Source organism: Egretta garzetta, unplaced genomic scaffold (genome assembly GCF_000687185.1).
Source record: "Egretta garzetta isolate BGI_Z169 unplaced genomic scaffold, ASM68718v1 scaffold136, whole genome shotgun sequence".
NCBI classification, from domain to species: Eukaryota; Metazoa; Chordata; class Aves; order Pelecaniformes; family Ardeidae; genus Egretta; species Egretta garzetta.
Window position 1 is genome coordinate 370100 of NW_009260066.1, and position 25671 is coordinate 395770.

General features: G+C 40.0%; 1 protein-coding gene across 5 annotated transcripts in view; it reads left to right on the forward strand.

Moving 5' to 3' along the window:
- The window catches only part of ERCC8 (ERCC excision repair 8, CSA ubiquitin ligase complex subunit), a 41575-nt gene extending 17897 nt beyond the window's left edge, over positions 1–23678 (forward strand). The window contains exons 9-13 of one of the 5 annotated variants that reach the window (XR_004842322.1): positions 1455–1652; positions 6775–6861; positions 8557–9365; positions 17910–17999; positions 23053–23678. Coding sequence is in view for 1 of the 5 variants with exons in the window: in XM_009641131.2 (XP_009639426.1) it covers positions 1455–1652; positions 6775–6861; positions 8557–8625 (354 nt within the window). In the remaining 4 variants the exon portion in view is untranslated. Of the gene's footprint in view, positions 1–1454; positions 1653–6774; positions 6862–8556; positions 10107–12934; positions 13007–17909; positions 19912–23052 lie in introns of those variants that run through there. The other 4 variants (XR_004842324.1, XR_004842321.1, XR_004842323.1 and 1 more) reach the window with 4 other exon arrangements.
- The last annotated feature ends 1993 nt before the right edge of the window (positions 23679–25671 follow it).

Below are 25671 nucleotides of genomic sequence, written 5' to 3' on the forward strand. Positions count from 1 at the left end.
CAGATGTTTCCTCTGTTCCTTCGTCCCTGAACCAAGGGATGACGCTGACAAATCCTTAGGGCTAGTTCTTGCGTTGTCTAAGCTGATGCTTCTGTTCTTTGCCATCCTACTGGCATGTACACTTCAGAAATGTAGTTTCCTGTAACATCAGTCAACTCTGATAAACAAAGGGCAGTTAGAATATAAAAGGTAATGTAGATCAATTTTTCTTAATCTGTGGACTAAAACCTTGGAGTATTGGGACCAGTACTATTTAATATCACTGACACAGACAGTGGGATTGAGTGCACCCTCAGCAAGTGTCCAGATGACACCAAGATGAGTGGTGCAGTTGACACACCTGGGGGATGGGATGCCATCCAGAGGGTCCTGGACAAGTTGGAGAAGTGGGCCCATGTGAGCCTCAGGAGGTTCAGCAAGGTCAAGTGCAAGGTCCTGCACCTGGGTCAGGGCAACCCACAGTATCAACACTTTCTGCCTCCCTGCTCTGCTCTGGCGAGGCCCCACCTGCAGCCCTGCATCCAGCTCTGGGGTCCTCAGCACAGGAGAGACGTGGAACTGTTGGAGCCGCAAAGATGATGAGAGGGCTGGAGCACCTCTCCTGTGAGGAAAGGCTGAGGGAGTTGGGGTTTTTCAGCCTGGACAAGAGAAGGCTGCAAGGAGACCTGATTGTGGCCTTTCAGTACTTAAAGGGGGCTTGTAAGAAAGATGGGGGCAGATTTTTTAGCAGGTACTGTAGCAACAGGACAAGGGGTAATGGTTTTAAGCTAAAAGCGGGTAGATTTAGACTAGATACAAGGAAGAATTTTTGGACCATGAGGGTGGTGAAACACTGGAATGGGTTGCCCAGAGAGGTGGCAGATGCCCCATCCCTGGAAACAGTCAAGGTCAGGTTGGACAGGGCTCTGAGCAACCTGACCTGTTTGAAAATGCCCTCTGCTCATTGCAGGGGAGGGTGGACTAGGTGACCTTTAAAGGTCCCTTCCAACCCAAACTATTATATGATTTATAACCGCATACTATTGTGCATAAGGTGTTCTTTCAATAGTTGCAATACCTGAGAGAAAATGATTATGTTTGATACTCTGGGAAAATGTTTAAGGCACTAATTCCTGAACCACTTCCAATTTCAGTGATTGTTTAGGTGCTCTGGGTAGGTCTGGCATGCAACAGCCTGTGCAAATTCTATTTCTAAGTGTGGAACTGCTGATTTCTAGGCATATCTTTCCTTCCCTTTCTTAAAGTTGCTATAAAGGTGAGTGAACTTTAATGAACAGAAGAATGATTCTCTTGATAGACATCTGTAACTGGAAGTCTTGAAAGTTGTATTAACGTTGGAAAGCTTAAAATTAATTTTATTGGGTATTAAAGATGAAATTAAATTGTTCTTTTACATGAAAGTTATTTCCTGTAGTTTTCATTAATAGCTAACTGCATAATCCTTCATTTTACAGGTGAATTATGGGAAAGTCTATAATGAAAGTAGAAAAGGGCTCAAATTCACCATCTCTTGTGGCTGTAATCCAGAGTTTGCCTTTGTACCGTATGGTGGTACCATTGCTGTTTATACAATTTTCACAGGAGAACTGATAACTATGCTTAGAGGGCATTATAGTACTGTCAACTGCTGTGTGTTTCAATGTAATTTTCAGGTAAGTAAAGTACAAACAATATTCCAGACAACCTGGAATATTTATGCAGATTGCCGAACCATTTGCACAAAATGTGCTAACTTTACAGGCATGTGCTTTAATCAAAGATCTTGACATATGACATAAGTGTCAAGCAAGAAAAGTTTGATCAGTTTCTTGGGGCAGGCCTTTCTATATTGGATTCCTTCCACTATTCATTTCGTCTCACATAGTTAGCTTTTCAATATACCTACAGTAATTATTTGGCTTATATTGTCATTAATAAATTGTATGTATTAAGGCTTTTGCTGTTTTCTGTAAGACTTGAGGAGGATATGCCTAAGATTGATCACAGTAAGAATGAATGTGAAGTGCATTTACGTGAAGTGCTTTAGTGTTGCTGTCAGTACTGAGAAACCTCTCAAGTACCTTGCTAAGGTAATCTTGCTCAAATGCCTGTAGTTATACCAGTCACTGGATCTATGAACAATTTGGATGAAGTGTTAAGAACATGATGAGCTGCTTAAATTAAACCTGAGAACGTTTCACCTAAGAAATACCATGGCGTTACAGGGATTCATGGTGCTGACAGCCTTTTTTTACCTCTTCCTCTGCCTTTTTTTTTTTTCTTTTCCTCTCCCCCCTGGTATATTTTTGTCTCATAATAAAAGTCTTAAGGGTAACAAAGCTTAATTTATTATGAGATGCTTTGCCGCAGATTGTTCTTAGGGCTTGTGGTATGGCAAGAGCAGAGTGGGTGTTAGTATGTTTTTTAAGGCTGTTAATATAGTTGCCCTCAGGTGCTGAGGATTGACCTTCATGTTCCAGCTCCTCCTTTCTTGTCTTTTGTTTCTGAAATATCAGGCAGAAATATTTGGGGCATGTGGATATGTTTTCATAAGCTCTCACAGAATACATCATAGAAGTGAATCTGGTAGCTCTTGCTTTGAGTCCAGTAACTTTGTCTGAAACCATGTTTCCCTATCACTGGGATGGACTTTGCTGAAAGTTTTGGACACGTCACCAATTGAGGCAGTAGAGCCCAAGCTAATAAGCCTTGCTAGACCTGGAAAACAGTTCTGGCATGAAGAGGCAATGAGATGCACCGAGAGGTGGAATACTCACATAATAGCTGAGCTGCATCTTTTCTGGACTGTTCTTGTTTTTAAGTTAGTTTTTAATTAGTTTTTAAGAATAGTTTCCCGACAAAAGTGCTAGTGTATTTATTGGTCTTCTTTGAGCTGAAGAGATGAGGCTCACTAAGTCTCACTGTAAATCATGTCTTCCAGCCCTGGAAATGCATATCTCTTTATAAAAAGTCTCTACCTTGACTTTTAAGATCTTTAGAAAAGGAACGCTTGTGTGTGAGAATGCACACAAGAGCTGCATTAGTCTCTACAGCTGTAGGTTTACACTGGCAACAACTTCATTTGTCTATCTGTTGTGATTCCTGATTCTCTTTCAGATCCCCCTTTTCCAGAGTTCAGTTCTATAGTCTAGAAGTGTGATTGGATTTTTCTTTTTCTTTAAATACTCTACTTTTAGTTGTATTAAATTGTTAGTCTGATGGAATAAGATTACAATAATCAGCGTGTCAACACCAAAAGTAGTCAGAGTTACTTTGTGTTCACACCTAGACTTCCAAATAGCTCGTTCTGTCTTGAGACAATTAAGTAGATTCATCTACAGACATCTACAAGTCTTCATATAATTACAGTAGAAATTATGATTTCCTAGTTAAAACTCGTTTTCTGAGAATGCAGTCATTTGTAGAATTTAGTTACCTGGTTTATTTTACTCATGCAAGCAATATTAAATCAATGTGATACAAAATTATTCATAGCTATGCATTTCCATTTCAGTTACTATATATAAATAAAGTCTGTTTTTCTTGACAAAACCTGCATTGTTGCAAACTGTTGACTGCTGTTGTTTATATTCCTGTATCTTAAACAATTCAGTTACCGTAGAGTTAATCACCTTTTCCATTGTCTTGTTTAGGATTAAGGAAATGTCAGTTAGCTCATTTGTATCTGTATCATTCCACTTTTTTCTTTTTTTTTTGAATGTCATATTAGCTTACTTTCAGATTTGTAGTATCTCAATAATTAACTTAAGCAAGCCAGAAGTTTTCTTAGACAACTCTTCTAAGTCTCTCTGATGTAAGTCATGCATCTACTGGTGAAATCACAGAATCACAAGGGTTGGAAGGGACCTTGGGAGATTGAGTCCAGCCCCCCTGCTAAAGCAGGTTCTTCTAGAGCATGTTACACGGGATATGTCTAGCAGGTGGCTTTCTAACATTTTTCTTACCTATTAGCACACTTGAAATTATCTTCACATGAAAGAAGGTCCTCATCTTTTCTGCATAGTTTCCATCTAGTAGTGAGTCTGTCACTGTTAAGAATTTTCTTCATATTAATAGTCTTCTAAACTCTTTCTGCTGTCTTTAACACTGCTGAGTGATTTTTGTCCTACCCACTCCCAAACCTGGTACTTGGATTTTTTCTTACTATTTTTTTCTGTGTTCAAAACTTCTCATTGATACTGGTTGCTGCCAGTCCCTCATGTTCTTTCTGTTCATTAACTGTATTTTTAATCACTATCTTTGTTTCACCTCATAAGTGGAATAGGGTCTAAAAGGAACTTTAACTTTGCACCAATTATCTATTTGAAATGAAAAGCAGCTTCTGTTTGCCCAGAACTATATAATCAAATATGATCACTGAAGCAACTAGCTGTTTGCAGTCCAATGATATTAGTCTTTATCTGTTCTTATGATGTCCAAATTAATTAGCAGGCTTGTGTGAAATACCTTTTCTGTTTGAGATATTGTGTGGAGCTGTCTCCAGAGAGTGGTGTGAGATTTATTTAATCTGCGTATAATATGCCTTTTGAGATCTTGGGAATAGAGCCATAAAATCCACTATATTATTGTTGGCCTGAAGTGTTATTACATAAGTATCTCCGTAAAGTTAATAAAAAGTTAGTCTGCTTGAGTAATAAGAACTGCAGAATTTGGCCCTTTAATAAAGAGCCGTTAATTTAATAGGAGGTCAGTAATTTCAAGGGTGGTGTGGAAAAGTAAATCTTCATTGTGCAATCTCTTAGATGATGTTTAGTATTGTATCTAATATGCTAGATACCATTTTGCCATATTAGCTGCTTGAAATAATTTAAGTAAACAAACAAAACCTATGTTTCTCGTACGAATAATATGTCATAAAATATTAGGTATGCATCAGAAAACAATTTTGCTTTAAATTATAGCTACTCCTGTTGTTCAAGAAATGCCAGTGACATCTGCAAAGGTATTTGGCAAATCCAGTGGTAGGCTAATAAATTAAGACAACTGACAGTTAAATTAGGTTTCACTTATAATCTTTCCTCAGAGTCTTAGAGCATATTTCTGTATATTGTACCATAAGCATGCATGGAGCATGTTTGTAGTACAATACAGGTGTATGTCCTATATTGTACTATAAACGTGAATGAAGCTCACTGGCTCTTTTGACTGATTTAAGGTATGAGTCACCATTTCGGCTTATAGTAATTAATTGTATTACTCAGTGCAGTGGTTATTGACTGAAGATCTTGCAATGCCAGGATCGGAAAGTGAGACAAGTGGTATGAAAGATTAGGTGGAAGTATCCTGATGTCACTGTGACATTGTTCACAAGGAGACGTTTTGGCTTGGGAAGAGGCTTTTAACATTCTAGTGGTATTCTGTATCCTGTCAAAGACAGGATGCCAGAGTGGAGTACTGCTGGCAGGATAAACTGGGATTTGACCTATACCTTGGTGTAACTTTGACCTGTCGTCTTTTAAGCAAGATAAGTAGGATATTTCTCTTTCCTAAAAATATAAATTCTGATCTTGTATGTGGTTTATGCATTAATAACTTCATGCATGGGACCAGTTTTTCAAAAGTGAGTAGGTCAGCTCTCTTGATTACCCACATAAATGGGTGTTTATAGGAATTAGGCATTAAGTTCCTGCACTGTCAGTGTAGTTCATGCAGTTCTAGAATTAAATCTGCATAATATAGGAGACCTTCTGTGAAGACAGAACTTTATAGTTTCTTGAACTTGTTGAATTTTGTTGAATCAATGTATTAATAGTGTGCATACGTGCACAGAGTTGCTAGTTTAAGTGTAAAACCTAACACACTTAAAGCAAGGCTTTCGTACTGTCAGCCTGAATACAGAAAAAATGCTTTATATTTTTCACTCAGTCAATTTAAATGCATGTCAATACTCAAGTGTTGTCAGACATATAATATGCAGGGGGATGATTCAAGAATGAAAGCATATGAGAATATCTTCATGTGTGTGTGCTTAATTAGCACTTCAGAAAATAGAAGCATTATTAGTGCAAAATTTACTGAAAAGATGGTGCGGTATTTCCTCAGTTTAAAGTGACAGAGCAGTCTATTTCCTTTAATAAAGAGCTAGGAAAACTAAGCTATGTTTGACTGTTAGCTGTTTGGTATAGAGACTGTTTGCTTCCATGTGTTTGCAGGGTGCCTCTCACAATGGGATCTCAGTCCTTAGTCATTACCATAACAGAGTTATTTATATTAAAAATAATAAATTGGTCTTTCTGATCTCTCCCTTCCCAACAGGATACAGGCTTCAAATTGTTCTTTATCTGTTCTTTTCCTTCCCTAGGCATACTGTAACTGCGTTTACTTAATACTTCTTTGTTCCATACTTATGCACTCTTCTAATGTGTATTACTAGATGCTTTTGAGTTTATTAATGTTTTTTAATTATATTATTTAAATCTTTTGTGTTTTTTTTTTTTTTCCTTACTTCTCCATTGAACATACATCGTCTTTTAAGTTTCCTAACTGTTAAAATAGGTGTCTCTTTAGGAGAAATGAGAGAGGGAAGAAAAGTGCATTTAAGAAGTGAAGTTCATTCAAATGTGGGTAGTGTTGTTTTGGTGAGCAATCTGGGAAAAATACAAAAAGTTACTAATTTTGTTTTCTCTTATTTAAAATACCGTTTATCAAGATTATAGTACAAATTAGAAATTGTTATTTGTCTTTATTTTTAAATAAATATTTCATTAACTTTTTTCATCAACATCACTATTCATTAGATTTGTGTAAAAGTAACTTTTGCTTGCTTTTTTAAAGGAACTTTATAGTGGTAGCAAAGACTGCAATATCCTTGCATGGATACCGGCTCTTCAAGAGCCACTTCCCGATAATGTTTCTGAAAAGGTAATGAATTTGTGCATTTGAACTATACTTTTTATGGCTGTTCACTTGGTGTGCATGTGAAATTAAATATGAAGTATGTGTTTTATTATAAGAATCTGTAACGATTCCTAATTAGGAGAATTGCCTATTGTTTCTGTGCAGTATTTTGATTGTTGTGGGGTTTTGAGAGGACACTTTCTTTCATAGTTTAGTAAAATCTTTTGCAGACTTCTAGCTTCTCACTTAATTAAAAGTAGTATTTGTCATTTAGCTATCAGTCTTTCAAGCTGTCTTAGCTTCCTTAATTTCCATACTGTTTTCTGTACTTTATGCTATTCTGGAATTGGAAAGGTGTCAAACATTGTATTTTAAATTGTTTAAGAATATACTGTGTATTAAACAGTAAGATTAGGGATGCCACACTTCATACCCAAATATTTTTGATGCAAAAACATAATAAAGAAGATTCTAAACAGGCTTATTTTAGTGTCTGAGGCAAGATGTTCAGGCTATTACAGGGAAGATCATGTGTGACACTGTTTTCCAAGAGACTGCTTTCTCTCTCTTAGTGTAAGAGCTGGGCAATAAAAATTTCAGTGAGCAGTTTGAGGGGGGAGATATTCTAGATTTTAAAGAACTGAAACCATTCACAGGATCAGTCTGGCAACCTGCATTAATGTTAAAAACCCAAGATATATTAATGTTTTGGCTCATAGCATACAAAAATTCTACTTTTTAAAATTTCTGAAGTACTGCATTTTGGATGGGGAAATGATAAGGAGCATAAAACTTCTGTAATCTTTACTTTGTAAAACAGCTTATTTGAAAACTATACTACATTTCAGCAAAGAAAAAAGTAGTTGCAAAGCTTGGATACCCTAAACCCAAAAGGTCTTCAGTTGACCTGAAATGAACTTTCATGCTGTAACTGAGAATTTTGTTGTGTGTGAATTGTTTTTTATTAGTCTGAAAACCAAAACCAAACCTACAGCAACAAGATTATTTAGCCAGCCCTGATTAGAACTGCCCCTTTAAAATTGACATGGTGGATGTATATAATATGTGCCATTGTTTTAAAATCTGTTAAGCTACAGCTGTTGTTTGCAACTGTTGTAGATGAGCACTGAAAGAAGCAGTTCTGCTGTCTAGTGGCCTCTAGTTCCTGCTCCATCTCATGTGCTAGAACAGCCATTTGAGTGCCTGTAAGACCAGAATCCAAACGCAGGATAGAAGTGAACAAGAAAAAAATTTTACACCAAGTCAGAACTGTGATTCAGGGCACTGTGTAGCTGCACAAACCCTTTAGCTTGACCCTATGGGGGCTGAGGTGAGAAACAGTTATTGGATGTGGGTAGAGGCCAGGACTACTTCTTGAGACAGTAGTGCTCAGGGAAATAAAGACTTAAAACCAATGACTTGGAACAAACACAATAACATCTATCTGCTCCATTTTATACCAGACACTTGTAAAGCTTCAAGTCAGAGATCCAGGTATTTTTTAAATAGAATTAAATAGAGTACTAGTGCTTTTCATAATTTAGGCTGTCTTTAATCAGCAGAATGGCCAAGTAGTGGTTAAAAAAAAATCCAGTACCCATGAGAGACACAATAGTTTGTCTACATATAGTAATTTAAGAAATGCCTTTAGCATTGCCCTCATTTGATTTTACTGTTTTTAATTAGGCAAACTACTAAGAGAATTTTTATTTTCTTTAGAATCTGCCTCAACAACACTTAAATCCAGCATATGAAGACGCATGGAGTAGCAGTGATAATGAAGGCTGACTTTCAATTATGTGCTGATACAAAATTGACATTGAGGCACTGCATTCATGGACTTTACCTACAGAATTGGATACTGTCAGATTTATTACAACTGGATTTTTGGTAGAGTTCTGTTAGAGCAAGGTCTTTCAGAAGTAAGTTTCCACTGTTCTCTGTGTTCTTTCTTCACTGTTACACTTAAATCTAAAGGATAACTTTTTCATACTTACTGACTTTTGTACTTACCTTTACACATTGGTATACTTTATTCACTGTTGAACAGCTGATAAAGGAAAAATAAAAGCCCTTGGAACCAGTTAATATTGCATTGGTTTTGGTATCACTAATGCATCCCTATGTTTCCAAGAGACATGATACAGAGGATTTTGCCTGAAGGAGGACTAGCTCAGGCATACTTCCAGCTTATTTTTAAAAATTTCTAGATGGAGCAGACTGCGTCCATTTTCAAGTGCTTATGTGCTGTGGGAACCAACAGGATTTTGTGCCTGTTCTTTTGCATTTTCAGTTTTGTGTGTTTCTCTATAAATGCAGCATTCAGTTCAGAAAGAGGTATAGCTGGGATCATCTATGCAAGTATTTGTGGTGACCCCATCAGCTAATATCTGAATCTGTCCCAGAAAGTTAACAATAGAAGCTAGTTTATTTAGAGTTTTTGTTGTTCCTGTTAGCAGGTTTTTAAGATCAGTCTTCTATGTATGAATCTCTCGTGTGAAGAATTCCGGGACAGAAACAGGCTTGAGGTACAGTACAAATCAGAGAGCAGATCACATTTCAAGTTAGAAATACCAAATGCAGTCCTTCAAAACTGTTTTCATCTGAATTTGTGGTCATAATGCCTGCTCTGTTTTGAAAGGGTGCAGCTTTGTGGGATTATTGTCTCATCTCAGTCATTAGTTTGTGCTTCAGACATAGTGTAGTCACCAATCTGAGAGCTGAGTTAGAGTTTCCATCTAGATGTAGATGCAGCTCTACTGAAGAAAGATTCCTTCCAAAACAGGGCAGATACTAGGACCACAAATTCAGGCGAAAAGAAAAAATATTGTACAAATAAGTGAAAGATAATTTAATCTCTGTACAGTGTGTATTATTTCTATGATTAGTAGGCATTTTAGAACTAATTCACTGTGCTTCTGTATTTTATTTTGCCTTTCCCTCTCACTTTTGCGTTAGGTTAATCATAATAGCCCTTCAACTATCTCCATCTTCAAGATCCCCACTTTCCTGGAAGGCCGATGCACAGATATAGGCTGTCAGTTTCTATATCAATCTAGAGTCTAGCATTGTAAAATGATACCAAGTGAGGAGTGGACATATCAAAGGAATGTTGTCATTAAACCAGCTTAATACATAGCATATATTTGCTGGTAGAGACTCAAAATTTTAAGTTGCTCTATGAAGTGGATAGCTGCAGGGTGGAAGAATTCCAGAAGTTTTGGCTGAAATTAAGGACCAGCCTGACACTGTCACTTCCCAGGAATAGCAAAGAGGATTTTCTATTTTTTTCAAATGATAGTTTTCATTACTAATGGTGGCTGTTCCCTCTAGAATTGGAAAAACTGGGGAACGAATTTGAAGAAAGATTACATATTTTTATTTTTGTCTTGAAGAGGATGTTGTAATCATGCATATCATTTGTATATGCCAAGTGCAGTACATGCATTTGAATTTCTAAAAATGTGCTCAGTAAATCGTAGAGCTAGTTATCAATAAATAAATGCATTACTTTTTTCAATCATTTTTTGGTTATCTGCAATGTGACTATAAATGGTGTTTATTTTAAAACAAACAAACCAGCAAAAACCCCGCCAGCTTTATGGTGCACTGGGAATAGTTTATATGTATATTATAAAGAGGGAGAGGAAGAAAAATTACATTTATTGAAAAAGGTGAGAAGTCATAAAAATGAAAACCATAAGTAGGAATGTTGCATTAGCTCTCCTGTTTTTTTGAATGGCCTTTCTCAAATTAGTTCCTTTTCATGTGCTTTGACTACACAGTTATTGATATTGGAAGGGACCACTGGAGATAATCTACTCCAACTTCCCTGCTTAAGACATGGTCACCTAAAGCAGGTTGCTCAGGCTTGTGCCCACTTGGGCTTTGAGTATCTCTCCAACCAACAAACCTGTTCCAGTGTTTAAGCATTCTGCACATTGCTGAGAACCCCCTGAGGCTTTTTGTCTCCAGGCAGAACAGTCACAATTCTTTCAGCCTCTCTTCATAGGAAGGAACACCTCCCTCAACCTGCTGACAGCACTCTTCCTACTGCAACCCAGCATGCTGTTGGCTGCCTGTGCTGCAAGAACAGATTACTGATTTATGGTCACTTTAGTGTCCACCAGGAGTGCTGGGGCAGCAAAGCTGCTTTCCAGCAGGCTGATCCCTAGCCTCTTCTGGTCCACGGGCTTTTTCCTCCCTGGGTGCAGAATTTGGCATTTGCCTTTATTGAACATTATGAGACTCCTGTTTGCCTATTTCTCCTGTCTGAGGTGCTGCTCAATAGTAGCAGCACAACCATCTGGTGTATCAAGCATCCACACAGTCTTGTATCATCTGCAAACTCATTGAAGGCACATTCTGTTCTATCATCAAGGTCATTAATGAAGATGTGAAACAGTACTGGCCCCGCTATCGACCCCTGGGGTATGCCACTAGTAACTGGCCACCAACTGGACTTTGTGTTGTTGATCACAACCCTTTGGGCTTGGCCCTTCAGCCATTTTTTCAGTCTCACTGTCCACTTACCTAGTCTGTACTTTTTCAGTTTATCTATAACGGTGTTTTCGGAGACTTGTCAGGAGCCTTGCTAAAGTAAAGATAGACATCATCCACTATTCTCCCCTCATCCACTAAGCTAGACATCGCGTTGTAGAAGGCAAGCATGATTTCAAGCATTATTTGCTCCATCACCTTCCCAGGGATGGAGGGAAGTTTGACTAATGTGTATTTTCTGGATCTTTCTTCTTGAAGACGAGTGATGTTGGCTTTCTTCTAATCCTTAGAAACCTCTCCTGCTTACTGTGAACTTTCCAAGATAATTGAGAGTGGACTTGCAATAACATCAGCCAGTAGTGGGTGCAGCCAGTAGTGGGTGCATCCAGTCAAGCACCATGGACTCATGTATGTCCAGTTTGTGTAAGTGTTCCCTAAGTGATCCTCCTTCACCAAGGGTACACCTTCCTTGCTCCAGACTTTCTAGTGGTCTCGGGGTCCTGGGATTCCTAAAGTCCAGTCTCATCACTAAAAGCCATGGTGAAGAAGCATTGAGTAACTCAGCTTTGTCCATGGCCTTTGTCTCCATTCCCCTGCCCCATTTAGCTGTTGGCCCATATTTTCCCTAGTCTTCCTTTTGCTTCTGATACACCTGTAGGTTTTAGTTTTGCTTTTCATATTCCTCACCAGATTTAACTCCAGGTGGATTTTGGCTTTCCTGGTCCCATCTGTGCATGCTAAGGTAGTTTCTCTATATTCTTCCCTGCTTCCACCTCTTCCACCTGCTTTCCATCTTGAGTTTTGCTGGGAGCTCTGTTTTCATGCATGCAGACATTCTTCCACACCGTTACTTTATTTCCTGCATGTGACCATCCTTGAAAATCAACCATCTCTCCTGGACCCTCCTTATCAGGACCATATCCCGTGGAATTCTTCCAGACAGAATCCTGAATGGGGATCTATCTGGAAATGTGGCAACTTTCCTCTATACTTCTATGGGGCTTATTTTCATACTGTTGCTGCATAACTTTTTGCATATCAGTTTTGCATAAGTTGCACCGTGAATGCAATGTTGGGTTCAGCTCAAGAAGAGGTGGGCTGGGGATTATTTGGCCAAGTATCTATCCACCCAGGCACCTGTTGATTTAGTGTCTGAAGCTGCACCAAACCATTGAAAATAGACATTAGTTGCCTTGCTGGCTTATTGTTCCTAGTAGCAGCTAGTATCTTCTACACAGGAATCTTTCCAAATTCTCTTTTGGTACCAGTTGATGATGTCATTCTCCCTCTTGCCTGTTGTCCTCTGCTGGAAGGAGAGTTGTTTCTGGTGAGGGAAATCATAAACATCTGTGTGTCATCTAGGCAAGAATCCAGGCACATTCTGCAATCTAGCACCTGCAAACCTTCCATATAACATTAGTAGCTGATAGGTGATGTTTAGTTTGCAAGGTCTGAAACCACTTGGTACTAGCCAGCATCTCAAACACCAATTTCAGTGAAGGTTCTACTTTGAATAATTGCATATATGTTATGACATGCCTTCAGTACTTCTAGTTTTCTGTAGATGCAGTAAATTTATTATTTAAATTTTTTCTAGAAACAAGATTACTTTACTTCTGCTTCATTCTTATGGTGCCTGTACTTAATTACTAAGTAAAGCGATGGAATATTCTAAATGAAAAATTTTAAAGGACAGTGAAGGTGTGCTGTGTATTATTTTTCACTGGAAAGAACCAACTACTAAGACAACCATGTCAGTTGCAACTGTGCATCACTTGCTTGTGTGTAAGTTAAATACAATAATTAACTCTCAGTCTTCCCCTTCATTTATGCCAGTTCTGATTCTGTGCTTATAGCATGCATTTTTATAGTATCGGAGCTCTTCCAGAACCAGAAATGCAGCAAGTAGAGTCATACAGACTTAACTGCACTTCCTGTCCTCATGTCAGCCAAAAACCCCCCACATTTGAAAATCCAGTCAGGTGTCAAAAAGGGTGCTGTGTTCATGTCAAAACAAACTTACTCACTTGAGGGGCAGCTAGCTGATAGCTGGATTCTAAATTCCTGTTAAAAACAGTTAAGTGAGTTAAGAACTTAAAGAGGGAGCTTAAACTGGAATGGACTGTACTTTTATCACAGTAGTGGTACTGGGGTTTAGTAGTCATATTCTGTACCAGAATACATAGAGAAGTGCTTTTATCTTTTCAGCCCATTCCGGGAATTGACTGTTGCTTAAAAGACTTGCTTTGCCTGCCAAGGCAGAGATTTTTATTTGAGCTTGATACAGCAGGTAACAAAAGAGGGAAAAGAATTTATTTGTTCTTACAAGAGATCAAAGAATTTCCTTTCCCTTCTAGCCTAAGGAAACAATGGAGGTGGGAGTCAGTCTCAGCCAGCCCAGCTGAAGAAATCCAGAGGGCCTAAGACAAGCTGCCTTCAGCTTGAGTGAAAGTTGAGTTCTGTAGAGACAGTAAGAGAGGACTCTGATTATTTATGTCTAGGTTTTGAGGCTCAGAAAGAATCTTCTATTGAGACATAAAAGCAAAAGCCAGGTTCTTTTTTTTTTTCTTCCTGTACACAGATCTGGAAGAAAGCATTAGCACATGAGAATTTAAATATGGTTAACTCCCAAGTATTGTGAAGAACAAGTTAACATCATGTGCTTATCATCCCCAGCCTCTTACACACAGGCTGACATGACTAAAAATGTAGGGATTTTTTTGCCACCTTTTTTTGCATTGTTTGGATCTGTAGTCAGGCCAGGCTTCTCACTGCACAAGACATCTGGCTTTTTTACTCAAGAGTGAATTCCTCACAGCTCACGCAGCTTAGAGCCCAGAATTTAAGACCCCTGTCGTTGTAAAGCTGAAAAATTCTTGGATTTGGGAACATCAGTAGAATGGACTGTTAGGGGTTTTTTCCCTTATGTTTACCCTCGTTTTATAGTCCTTATCCTACTTTGAATGGACATGTAGAGATATATGAATACATACGCAGATATATATACACACACAACATACAAATATATTTAAAACACCACTTGCTTTGGCACTATTGGAGGATAGTTCTCTGTTTTCTTCCTACCTCATTTTTTTAATACAGGTAAAGGTCTAGTGTGTACAGTTGAGAGTTGTAAGCTCTTCAGTGCACACTGGCCTAGGATCTGCCACAATGAATGGGTAAGCTTACTGTTAGCTTAGTACAAATGAAGTTTGAGATACATAGTCAAATTATGGGCATATCAATTAAACCATGGGAACTGTACAGACACATGTTTTTGGCATGTAAAACATAATAACTAACATGGTTGAAGTAGTCCATGAAGAAAGAGAGCTTGAATATTGGCCAGGTACTTAGCCACTAAGAGGTGTGTTGAGGTTTTGACACACCTTAGAGATGTTCTTGAAGGCAGTATATTGGTTTCAGTAGAGAGCAGCTAATGCTTATAATACCCAACTAAACAGAAGTATGTAAAACATATCAATAAAGTCTGATCTTCCCACTGTAAGAGAAGAACAGGTTCATGACCACCTGAGGAACCTGAACGCACATAAGTCCATGGGACCTGATGAGATGCATCCCAGAGTCCTGAGGTGTTGAAGTGCCAAAGCCACTCTCCATGGTAATTGAAAAGTCATGGCAGTCAGGTGAAGGCCTTGGTGACTGGAAGAAGGGAAACAATGTGCCCATTTTCAAAAAGGGTGGAAAGGAATACCCTGGGAACTACTGACCTGTTAAGCCTCACCTCTGTGCCTGGGAAGATCATGGAACAGATCCTCCTAGAAGCAATGCTGAGGCACCCAGAGGCCAGGGAGGTGATTTGAGACAGCCAGCATGGCTCCACCAAGGGCAAGTCCTGCCTGACCAACGTAGTGGCCTTCTGTGATGGAGTGACTACATCAGTAGACAAGGGAAGAGCTACAGATGTCATCTGTCTGGACTGTTGTAAGGCTTCTGGGATGGTCCCCCACAATATCCTTCTCTCTAAGTTGGAGAGAGATGGATTTGATGTGTGGACTGCTTGGTGAATGAGGCTTGGCTGGGTGGTTGCATCTAGAGGGTAGTCATCAGTGGCTTCATGTCCAGATGGAGATCAGTGGCGAGTGGTGTCCCTCAGGGGTCGATACTGGGACCTGTCCTATTCGGTATCTTCATCAATGTCATAGACAGTGGGATTGCGTGCACCCTCAGCAAGTTCACAGACAACATAAAGCTGAGTGGTGCAGTTGACACACCTGGGGGATGGGATGCCATCCAGAGGGTCCTGGACAAGTTGGAAAAGTGGGCCCATGTGAGCCTCAGGAGGTTCAACAAGGTCAAGTGCAAGGTCCTGCACCTGGGTCAGGGCAACCCACAGTATCAACACTGGGGGATGAAGGGCTGGAGAGCAGCCCTGCCAAGAGGGACTCGGGAGGGATACTGGTGGATGAAAAGCTGGACATGAGCCGGCAATGTGCATTTGCAGCCCAGAAAGCCAACCGTGTCCCAGGCTGCCTCAAAAGCAGCATGGCCAGTAGGTCAAGGGAGGAGATTCTGCCTCCCTGCTCTGCTCTGGCGAGGCCCCACCTGCAGCCCTGCATCCAGCTCTGGGGTCCTCAGCACAGGAGAGACGTGGAACTGTTGGAGCCGCAAAGATGATGAGAGGGCTGGAGCACCTCTCCTGTGAGGAAAGGCTGAGGGAGTTGGGGTTTTTCAGCCTGGACAAGAGAAGGCTGCAAGGAGACCTGATTGTGGCCTTTCAGTACTTAAAGGGGGCTTGTAAGAAAGATGGGGGCAGATTTTTTAGCAGGTACTGTAGCAACAGGACAAGGGGTAATGGTTTTAAGCTAAAAGCGGGTAGATTTAGACTAGATACAAGGAAGAATTTTTGGACCATGAGGGTGGTGAAACACTGGAATGGGTTGCCCAGAGAGGTGGCAGATGCCCCATCCCTGGAAACAGTCAAGGTCAGGTTGGACAGGGCTCTGAGCAACCTGACCTGTTTGAAAATGCCCTCTGCTCATTGCAGGGGAGGGTGGACTAGGTGACCTTTAAAGGTCCCTTCCAATCTAAACCTTTCTATGATTCTAAGTCCTTTTGTGTGGTTAAAGCTGAGTTATGAAATGGACATGCCTTCTTCCATGTTCTGCTTATTTTTATTTTCTTTTATTTTCTTTATAAAAACAGTGGGAGTGGAGGATGAAAAGGTATGACTGAGTGGCCATAAATTGAAGCGGGTGCATAACTACTCCCCGCAGCTTCATCCCTTCTAATCATATCTGTGTGCTGTGTAGTGAAACCTTGCCCACCAGCCCACACATTCTGCCCAGACAACAGCTAACTGATGTCATCCACCATGCTGGCAACCTTTAACCAGCCCCAGTCCTGTTAAATTCCACCAAGCCCAAGAGAGTGGAAAAAAAAATATTTGGGGCTATTTATGCAGCTTTCTATTTAAATATGAAAGAATTTTTAATTGCATAGGCATACAGCTTTGTTCTTAATTTTCATTTTATCACCATTTACTTTCAAATTCAGGCAGATAGAAACCAGGATGTATTTGGTTATGCATTTTAGCTTTGTGCCAAAAAGGAGGCTTTCAGTCAGTCACTGAGCTCTGTACACTTGGAAGGTTACAAATACACCCTTTTCTTGCAGCTGTGGGACAGAGATGTATCTGCAATCCTAAAGAGCTTTTATAGTAAATTTCCTCATGCCAAATTGGAGATTAAAATCAGCAGTTTAAATCAGTCCAACCAGTTATTTTTGCAGCCATACATTCATAATCTAGAGTAACATGTTTAAGCAAGAATAGGGTAATTTATTCAGCAACAAAAAATGATATGCCTTTGTTTAATACAAAATAGATTAACACGGGGGGCGGAGAAAGGGAGTGTTATTAAAATATTTTTTTGCTGTTCTCAGCAGCCATGTTTGAAAGATACTGAGCATTTTCCCTTTCTATTGACTGCAAAGCATTTATTTAACAGGATACTTGTTTTATATCAGATACAGGTCTTAGCCTCTAAGAGAATTATTAAAACATTCTAAGAAAATTCAGAATAATATTTTTAGTAAAGTTAGCTCAAAAAAACATTCATCATAAATGAAAAAATGTATTAATGCTCTTGCTGGAGATCATTGGCAAGAATAAACTTACATTTCATTGCCAGCCAGCTCCATTTATATTTAAAATTTAAAGTTGATTCTTAATCCTCTTTGTTAGTAGTTCAGGACGGCCTCTGAAGGAACTGCAGCTATTAATGCCTGCCTCCAATGTTTTACTTTAATTCATATGAATACAGCTTGGTCTGTACAGTGGATCTTTAATCTGTCAGTGCCATTTCAAGAAAGGGGGGAGTAGCTTGGGAAAAGAGAAAAAGAGAGAATCCTTTCCCCTACCTTAGGGTACATCTGTTCTGCAGGCAGGAACATAATACAGAGATGTTAACTCTGGCTTACATGAGCAACCCCGCCACAGGCCAGCGTTCCTTGCTGGGATGCTGTGTCAGTTCACCTGTATGGAGCTTAATACTGCCACGGCTAAACTACTTTGTTGCTGTGTTAATATGCTCCTTTCCTATTTTCTGTAGATATGCTGTGTCAACAGGGCAGAATGAATGCAGCAGTTTGGGGAGCCCATGTTTGCTGTGATAAAAGTTGCACCAAACAGTAGGTGTATGGTAAGAATATCAAGTTCTCATGTTTTGTGCCAGTCAGTAGGGAGTGTCTCGTGTTGCTCAACAGTTAATTACTGTTGCTATCGCCTCCTACACTGTTCTGCAACACCCCAGGAAATCAGCTGATTATGATTCTTACACTAGCAAACATGAAAAAATGTTTGGGGACTTTATAAAATAGCAGATTTGAATTAAGCTCTTTTCTTTTGCCCATCACTAGTTCTTCTAGGTGGAGTATATGGCCCAGAGAATGTATTTTTGTACCTGAATGATGCATTATGGCCTCTGTGAGTTGAAGCTAAGCACCTTCAGTATCCAAATGGTCTGATGCTGTTCTGTGGTTTTGCACCACCACTGGTGCAACAGGAGCCTTATACCAAACAGTTCTGCACATCTTCTGTGGGAAATGGTCACATTTGGCACTTAGTTGGTGTGTATTGCTTGTTCCCAGGGTAGTGCATAAATTGTTTCCCAAGGAAAAAAAATGCATCTCTAGAGTTGCATGGAACTTTGCCATCTGAATGCTATTCATCATTGTTTATAAAGAAAGTTTCCAGAACATTTAATTGTTTTGCAGACAGGTAATCTACCTGAGGGCCTGCATGCATGTTTGAAACAGCTGCTTCATCCTGTTCTGCCACTATGGGTAACTATTAAAGTTTAGATTGACTAATGCAGGATATCAAAGTAATTTAAATAACACTCAGTGATGGGCTACTATATTAAATGTAGATACCTATGAGACATGCAGAACTCTGGGCTGTAAGAATTATATTCCTGCTTAGCAGAATTCCCCTGTGTTGGATTATAGGTTTCAGTATTTCAGGAGGCTTACTCTGTGTGCCCTAAACATGCATAAGGTCTCACTGGTACATCTCATATCAGTAGGAATGCTTATTATATATTCCAGTGGCCTTGAAAACTGCACCAGCAAAGATTTTTCCTGCCAGAGAGAGGAAAAATGATGCAAGTCAAAGGGTAGAAAGTGGTCCCGTGATTCACAAGACTGCTCAAGCATTAAGGTTGGCAGGCACAAGAAAAATGAAGACAGAGAAAGGAAACAAAGAGCCATTCTAGTTTATAGAAGGGAAGGTAGAGCCCTGCTTGTGCCCCAAGATGCACAGGGTGTGCATGTTCGACAGTCCTCCATGCTGCAGTGGTGCATCACCAAGGCCAATGCTCGCTCCTGCAGCACCCTGATCTCCTGAACCCTGAAGTGAAGATCCTGCTCCAAGTCAGCCAGTGCACAGGAGCTGTGAAAGCAACAGTTTTCACACTGCTCCATCTTCCTTCTATCCCTACTGCTTTTACCCAGGGTCAATTAAATACAAATATTTCATGATCCCCAACCCCTTCCTCCTCTCCCTCTCTCCCCAGCAGGCTGTTGATAATCATTGCTGTTAATTTGCATCTCCTTTCTCTGCTGCACACAGCCATGCCCACGCACAGCTCTCCAAGCCAGGACTTAATCCTGGCCTGTCTCTACACTGAGGTCCTCAGCCTTTTACTCATACAATATTATTCATCCAGCTCTTCTGCTTAAAATTAGTAGTTCTGTCTGCTTTTGGAATATCACCCAAACTCTCTGGAGAGTCTGTCGGCCCATCCTCTCCTTTTTTCTCCATTTCCATTCAGCTGGCATAGCTATGTGCTTAGGTGCATACAGTGGTTTGCCAGTTCAGAGAGTATTCTGAGCAGAAGAACATGAGAGCTTTGATCTGAAAGCCATTTGGCTATGTTAGAGCAGAACTGCACCCACAGAATAAGGAAAATGGGAAGGAGGTTTCATTAGCTTTTTCATAACCCTTTGTTAACATATACATGCAGTTTCTGGAGTAACACTAGCTGCTTGTTAACTCACTTGGACCCAGTGCAATATTTTTCTATGAAGAAGCAGCTCATTAGTTCACACACTTGCAGCATTTGTTCATTAAAGTCAGTAGAAAAAAGTTGTCTCAAAAACCCAGCATTTAAATATTATTTTCATTTTATAGTTGACCTATGTTCATCATTATTTTCCCCAGTCACCTGCAGCTTCTTAAACTTTTACAGTCATTAACAAAATATGTTCAAGGTCTGGTTTATCTAAAAAGAGACTTAGTTAAATAAAAGTATAGCTGAAGTATTGCAGAAATCTTTGAAAATCAGCGGGACTACTAACTGCCATGTTAAAGTGTTTCTTGGTTTTATAGCTTTGTGCAATACAAACCAGCTGCCAGCTTTGTTGTTTATCCTCGTTTGTAGATGCTACTTCTCCATGATCTTTCTTTACCCAAATTCACATTTCTGCCTTTCCCTCCATCATTTCTTAAATGCTGTTTCACTGCTCCAAACTGAATTACTTAATTTCTCTTAAAATGTTCTCAATGCCTTGTCTCCCATCACCACATCTACAACCCACAGCCTCCATGATACAGAGCTGCAAGCTCTGCTCCATCCAGCATCGAGATTTTACCACTTTTTCCTGTATTCATAAAGTCTGGCCTAGCCTTTTTTTTAGTGGACCGTGCCCAGAGTCCACTAAATTTCATTCCCTCACCTCTTCTGCATGGCTTCCTCTTCACTTACCCCCACATTTCCAATCTGCCACCTATTTAATGAAAGGTGCCACAAATTTTAAGATAGCTCCTGTGCTAAGATTTTGCTATTCTCTTTTTACACTTGCTTTTTTACCTTCTTTTTACCTTCGCTTTTATTCTCCCATCATATCACCTCCTCTTTAAATCACTTTTCTTTCTCTTCAGTACATTTCGTAATTCTTACCTGGCCTGCCTGCATAAGCTTTGTTCATTTAGTCTTGAGCAACTGTCTCCACCCTTTTTACTTTTTACTACTTACTCCAAGCTGGTCTACCCAGATTGTAACTTTTCACTCTTACCAGATTTCAAAACTCATTTCTGTCGCTATGTCTTTAGAAAATGAGTCAGACCTTTATTTATGGTTACCTGTTAAATATTCATGAGATGTTTCTGCATTGTGCTTTCGGCTGCATCCCATGCTGTCCCGTTGTCGTGGGTGTCCCACGCCATCATTAACCCAGAAAATGGGCAACTGACAATAGCTGACAAACACTAACTAGACCTTGCTTCTTTTGCATGATCACATCATCCACTCCTCTTCCTTTCTACTGTACTAAAGCTTTAACCCCTTCATTGTGCCAGGACTCACATCATTTGATATTATAACACAAGTGTATTAAACATATGAATGGTTTAACATAGGAGGTGAACCTTCAGCTAACATCAGCAAAAAAACAAAACAGGGTTTTAATACATCCACAGGTGTATTCTAAATTATTACAGGATAATTAACCAAGAAATGCAGGGGATATCTAAGGTACATTGCATTACAATGCCTTGACAGATATGCTTAACTTTGCTTAAAGCTGTTGTCAAAGCTGCTTTGAGGAAAATAACAGTTCTCTCAAATCTTACAAAATCTAAGATCATGCTGCACAAAGCATAGAAGATTTCCTTGACTGGACTCTGCAGATATCTGCAAGTAAGTAGGTATTCTGCATCATTCCAAATCCACCCAATGTTACACCGCTCAGAGCTATCACCTATTCCCAAAGACAGAGGCGTTACCAGAGATGATGAAGCTAGGGACAATCAGCAGAAAGAGCCCTGTTTGTGTCTCCACCATCTCTGCCTGCCTGGGCTGCACCACAACAGCCACCAGAGTCTGCAGCCTTTGAGCCCCTCAGGGCTGTTAAGGCAAAGACGGGTCAAACAGGCGCAGGGATGTCTTTGGCAACTGGGTGAGACAGTTCAAAATGGCTAAAATTAACTTTGCCTCACCTCCCCTCAGATTGCAGGTGCAGAACTGGATTGCTGCTTTACTTTCCATGTGTGAAAATCCTGCTGTGTTTTAGCAATCTTAAAAACAAATCCAGTAAAATGGAAGGAGTTTGTAGGGAACCTCCCCTGCTTTGTCTACTTGGGTTATTTATCTCCTGTTTTTCTCTCTCCTCCATCTCCATTTTATATTACGTTGGCGATTCTCAACCTCCCCACCTTTCTTTGTAGCCTGTTTGGAAAAATAAGGTGTTTTCTTAGGAACTCTAATCTAAAAGCCTTTTAACTGTTAAAGATTAACCATTAAAGCATCCGTGGAAAAGCACACATTTCCCTGACACTTGACTCCAGCCTACCGCATTCTGAAACTCGGCTATTAGTAATGCTTCAGTAGCTTGTTCACGCTTAACAGGTTGATGGGAAGACAAGCTCAGATCCTATGTGGAAAATACACAAATGCCAGGCTAATGTTGTATGGCTGGGTGGGGAGCCACAAATGCCTCTTACTGCAAGGAAGCACATACAAGAACATGTCTTTCAGTGGCATAATTTGTTGGACATTTTGATTTTGATGAAGATTTCTAGAGAGTTTTCTGAAAGTGGCTTGGGCGCTTTCAGAGCGGAAGAGAGGAGGGTTGCACATGTGCCTGTGCCTGGAGCAAAAAGGATAAATGCAGCAAATCGGGCCCAGGTGGGGAACATCAAACAAAAAAAAGGGCTTTTCGGGGGGGATGATGTGCACGGTCATCTGGAAAAGCAAAGCTCTGAAATTACTATTTCAGAGCACACTGTACAGTTGAGATAAGAAAACTCAATGCTGCAGCACTGGTAGGAGTTTTGCAAAAGGTACCTACACTCATGTTGAATCTGGGGGCCAAACATGGTCTAAGTGCCTGAAACTTTACAACTTTACCTGGATTTCCCTATAAGATTAACAGATATTTGGACCTTACCTTTATACAAGGTGACCAAAAGGAGTTTCCAGTGTCAGTGAGGCGTTTCCTACAGAGCATTTTGCTTAGTCCCTTTTAGTGATACTGAAATACTTGTTTCTACCTCACCATAAAATCATAGTAGAAGCCATTGCACCATTTAGACTGAATTAGCTAACCTCTTTTCAAGGAAAGACTGTAAGGCATACTAGACTGTGAAATGTCTTTGCTTTTAGGAATTTCAGTGAAATTTCAAATGGCTTTTCAATTTATGCCTTAAAAATATAATTAATTAGTTTTATCATAAATTCATTTGTAATTTCGAAGCATCTAGATCGTCTAGCAGAATCAAAGACCAGACATCCTAGGTCAAGAACTAACCCAACTGACAACCAAAAAGAGAGTGGGACAAAGGGAATGATGTTGGCTTTCTTCAATACTGGCCTTAGACTCCTTCACAGAACATTTCAGGTTGCATGGTATATTCTGCAAGACCGAATGTGTTTTTCCAGTCACGGTACTATTCATATCCTTAAGCCTTGCCTTGAGCCTCACTGTTCGACAGCTCTGCTGCCCTCCTTTAAACACATGAAGAAGACATCTTTATCTGCAAAAACTCATTCTTCTGAACTGTTGCAAGTACCATTCATGGTGAGTAGTAATAGAAGAATTTCAAGCACTTCGTGAAAAGTTGGACTACTTAGCTCATCTAAGCATGTCATATCTGTATCAGCAGGAGTGCTGCTTGTTAGTGTCTGCCTAAAAGACACTCACGGCTGCCTGGAAAATCAAGGGTAGTAAGGCAATAAAACCACATCTGTGTTGGCTTGCAAAGGGGTGCGCAGGGTTTTTTCCATGAGGCACTAATAAAGTCAGGCCTGTAAAATGCCCAAAAGGAGGCAATGCCCAGCCCGATAACAGCCCAAACAACTGTTTGATAACCTCATGGGGTCAGCTCCTCTCCTCTCTCCTCCACTCCTGCCATGGTGCCAGTTAAGTACAGCTCAGCTTTGCCAGGCTGGGCAGTCTGAGGAGCGTTTACTCAGCCCTCAAGGAACCTTTAGTTACTTGCTCTGCATTTACTGTTTCTGTGGTTATGCTACTACAGACACTTGAGCTGGGAAGAATAAAATGTGTTCAGGTGTGTTTCTGTGAACTGTTGTGTTAGTAATGTAAGTGTGTGTCCTTCCTTAGAAGGAGAACTTAAATCACAATGGGAAAGCGTGTGTTGTCGTGCTGAAGCGTGGCTCAAGTGCTTCCTGTGAAAATGTCAGATTTGATTGTAACAATTAAAGAGAGGGCTACAACAAGTAGTGCTTTGAATAAAAGTTTCTGTTATACTCTAGCATTGTCTGCCTTCTTCCTCATGGAAAAAAAGCTAGTGAAGTGGATGCATCTCTGTGCTAGCTAGCTGGTTGGGAGTGTGTAGAAAGGATCAGAATTTTTTGGTTTGAGAGGGCTAGGGATAGAGTTCGGTAAGTGAAGGAGAACTGTTGAGCACAGCTTAGCTATTTGTGCATGTGATTTTATTTTCACTTTGTTTTGCTGAAGTCTTAAAACTCATATTGTGGGCTCTCTGCTACCCCTTGGAGTGACAGTAAAAGGCACCAAAGAGAGAAGATGCAAGAAAGGATTTTGTTATTGACGCTTATTTCCATGGCATGAACTTGTCAGCCAAGAGGAAGGGGAAGACCATGGGCAGTACTAAGTTTGGGGGTAAAGTTGTTTGGGTAACAACACTGTGAGGTGGAATCTGCATCTTCCGCTCTGGGCAGAGTGCTGGAAGGACCAGCCCAGTGTAACAGAGCTGTGATCTTCCCAGGCTTTTGCACCGTGCAGAGGCTCAGTGCATCAACTGCTGCACTTCTTATCGGGAAAGTGTGATCTGCTGCAGCTTCAGGGTTAGGTCTTTAGATTAAGAAATCACAAGAGATAGTTACTCATTCAACTCTTACTGCTTGCAGGATGAAGGTGTATCACTTAATAATTATTTTCAGCCATTCTTCTGGATCAAAATATACAATAACTCCTACTCTTGGCAATTTTTTGCTGATAGTTATTACAGAGTTTATGAAAATTTTCTGAACCAGTGAACTTGCTCCAAATTCTCACTGGTATAACTAAGATGGGGATCCACCATGTAGGGAATGCTGTCAATAAGCAGAAAAATAAGGCTTGTTCAGCTGCTTTACACCCTGAGTATTATTCTTCTTTGGGGTGCAGCATATAGCCAGCGTTTAGGGTCTTGATGGTTTTGGTTTTCTTTAGAAAAAAAAACTCTTGGGACGACTGGGTATATTCTCTAGTAGAACCCTGTTTCCTTAAAAACAATGTTTCCCAAAAATAATACAGGAAAAAGGTCAAGCTGACAGCCTCCTTCTTCAGAAATCCAAGTCTGATTTCCATACAGATAGTGTCTCTATGAGACATTCTTTCTTAGCTTACTCCACAAGTTTTGTTTGTATGCATTTCCCTTATTTGCTATCTCGCCTGCACAGTTTCAGCTCATTGTTCGTAGGGACTGGAAGATTGTAACCTGTCCTAGGAGAAAATATCTTTAAGATGCTGCAGGATAGTAGTCCTTGTAAAATCTTACCATGCAGCTAGTTGATTTGACTGCTTTGGTCAGTGTCTACCTCACTACAAAGAGAAGCATAAACAGACAGTGGCGGACGGTACGCTCTCACTCTTCAGATTAAGAGAGATACGTGATGCTCCAACATTTTCTTCATGACTGCCACTGCTACTTTGCAGCAGACCTGCACCATCTGAACATGCACAGTGAGACTGTGAGTGAGATAGGCTCATCCAGCCACCATCCATAGGTTATGGAGGTAACTGCAGACCTGCACAGTGGATCCTTTCATAAAGAAAAGCCATTGGGTGTCCACATTCCTATATATAGAAGCATGATAATGGAAGATGTCCTTAATGCCTTTTGCAAAT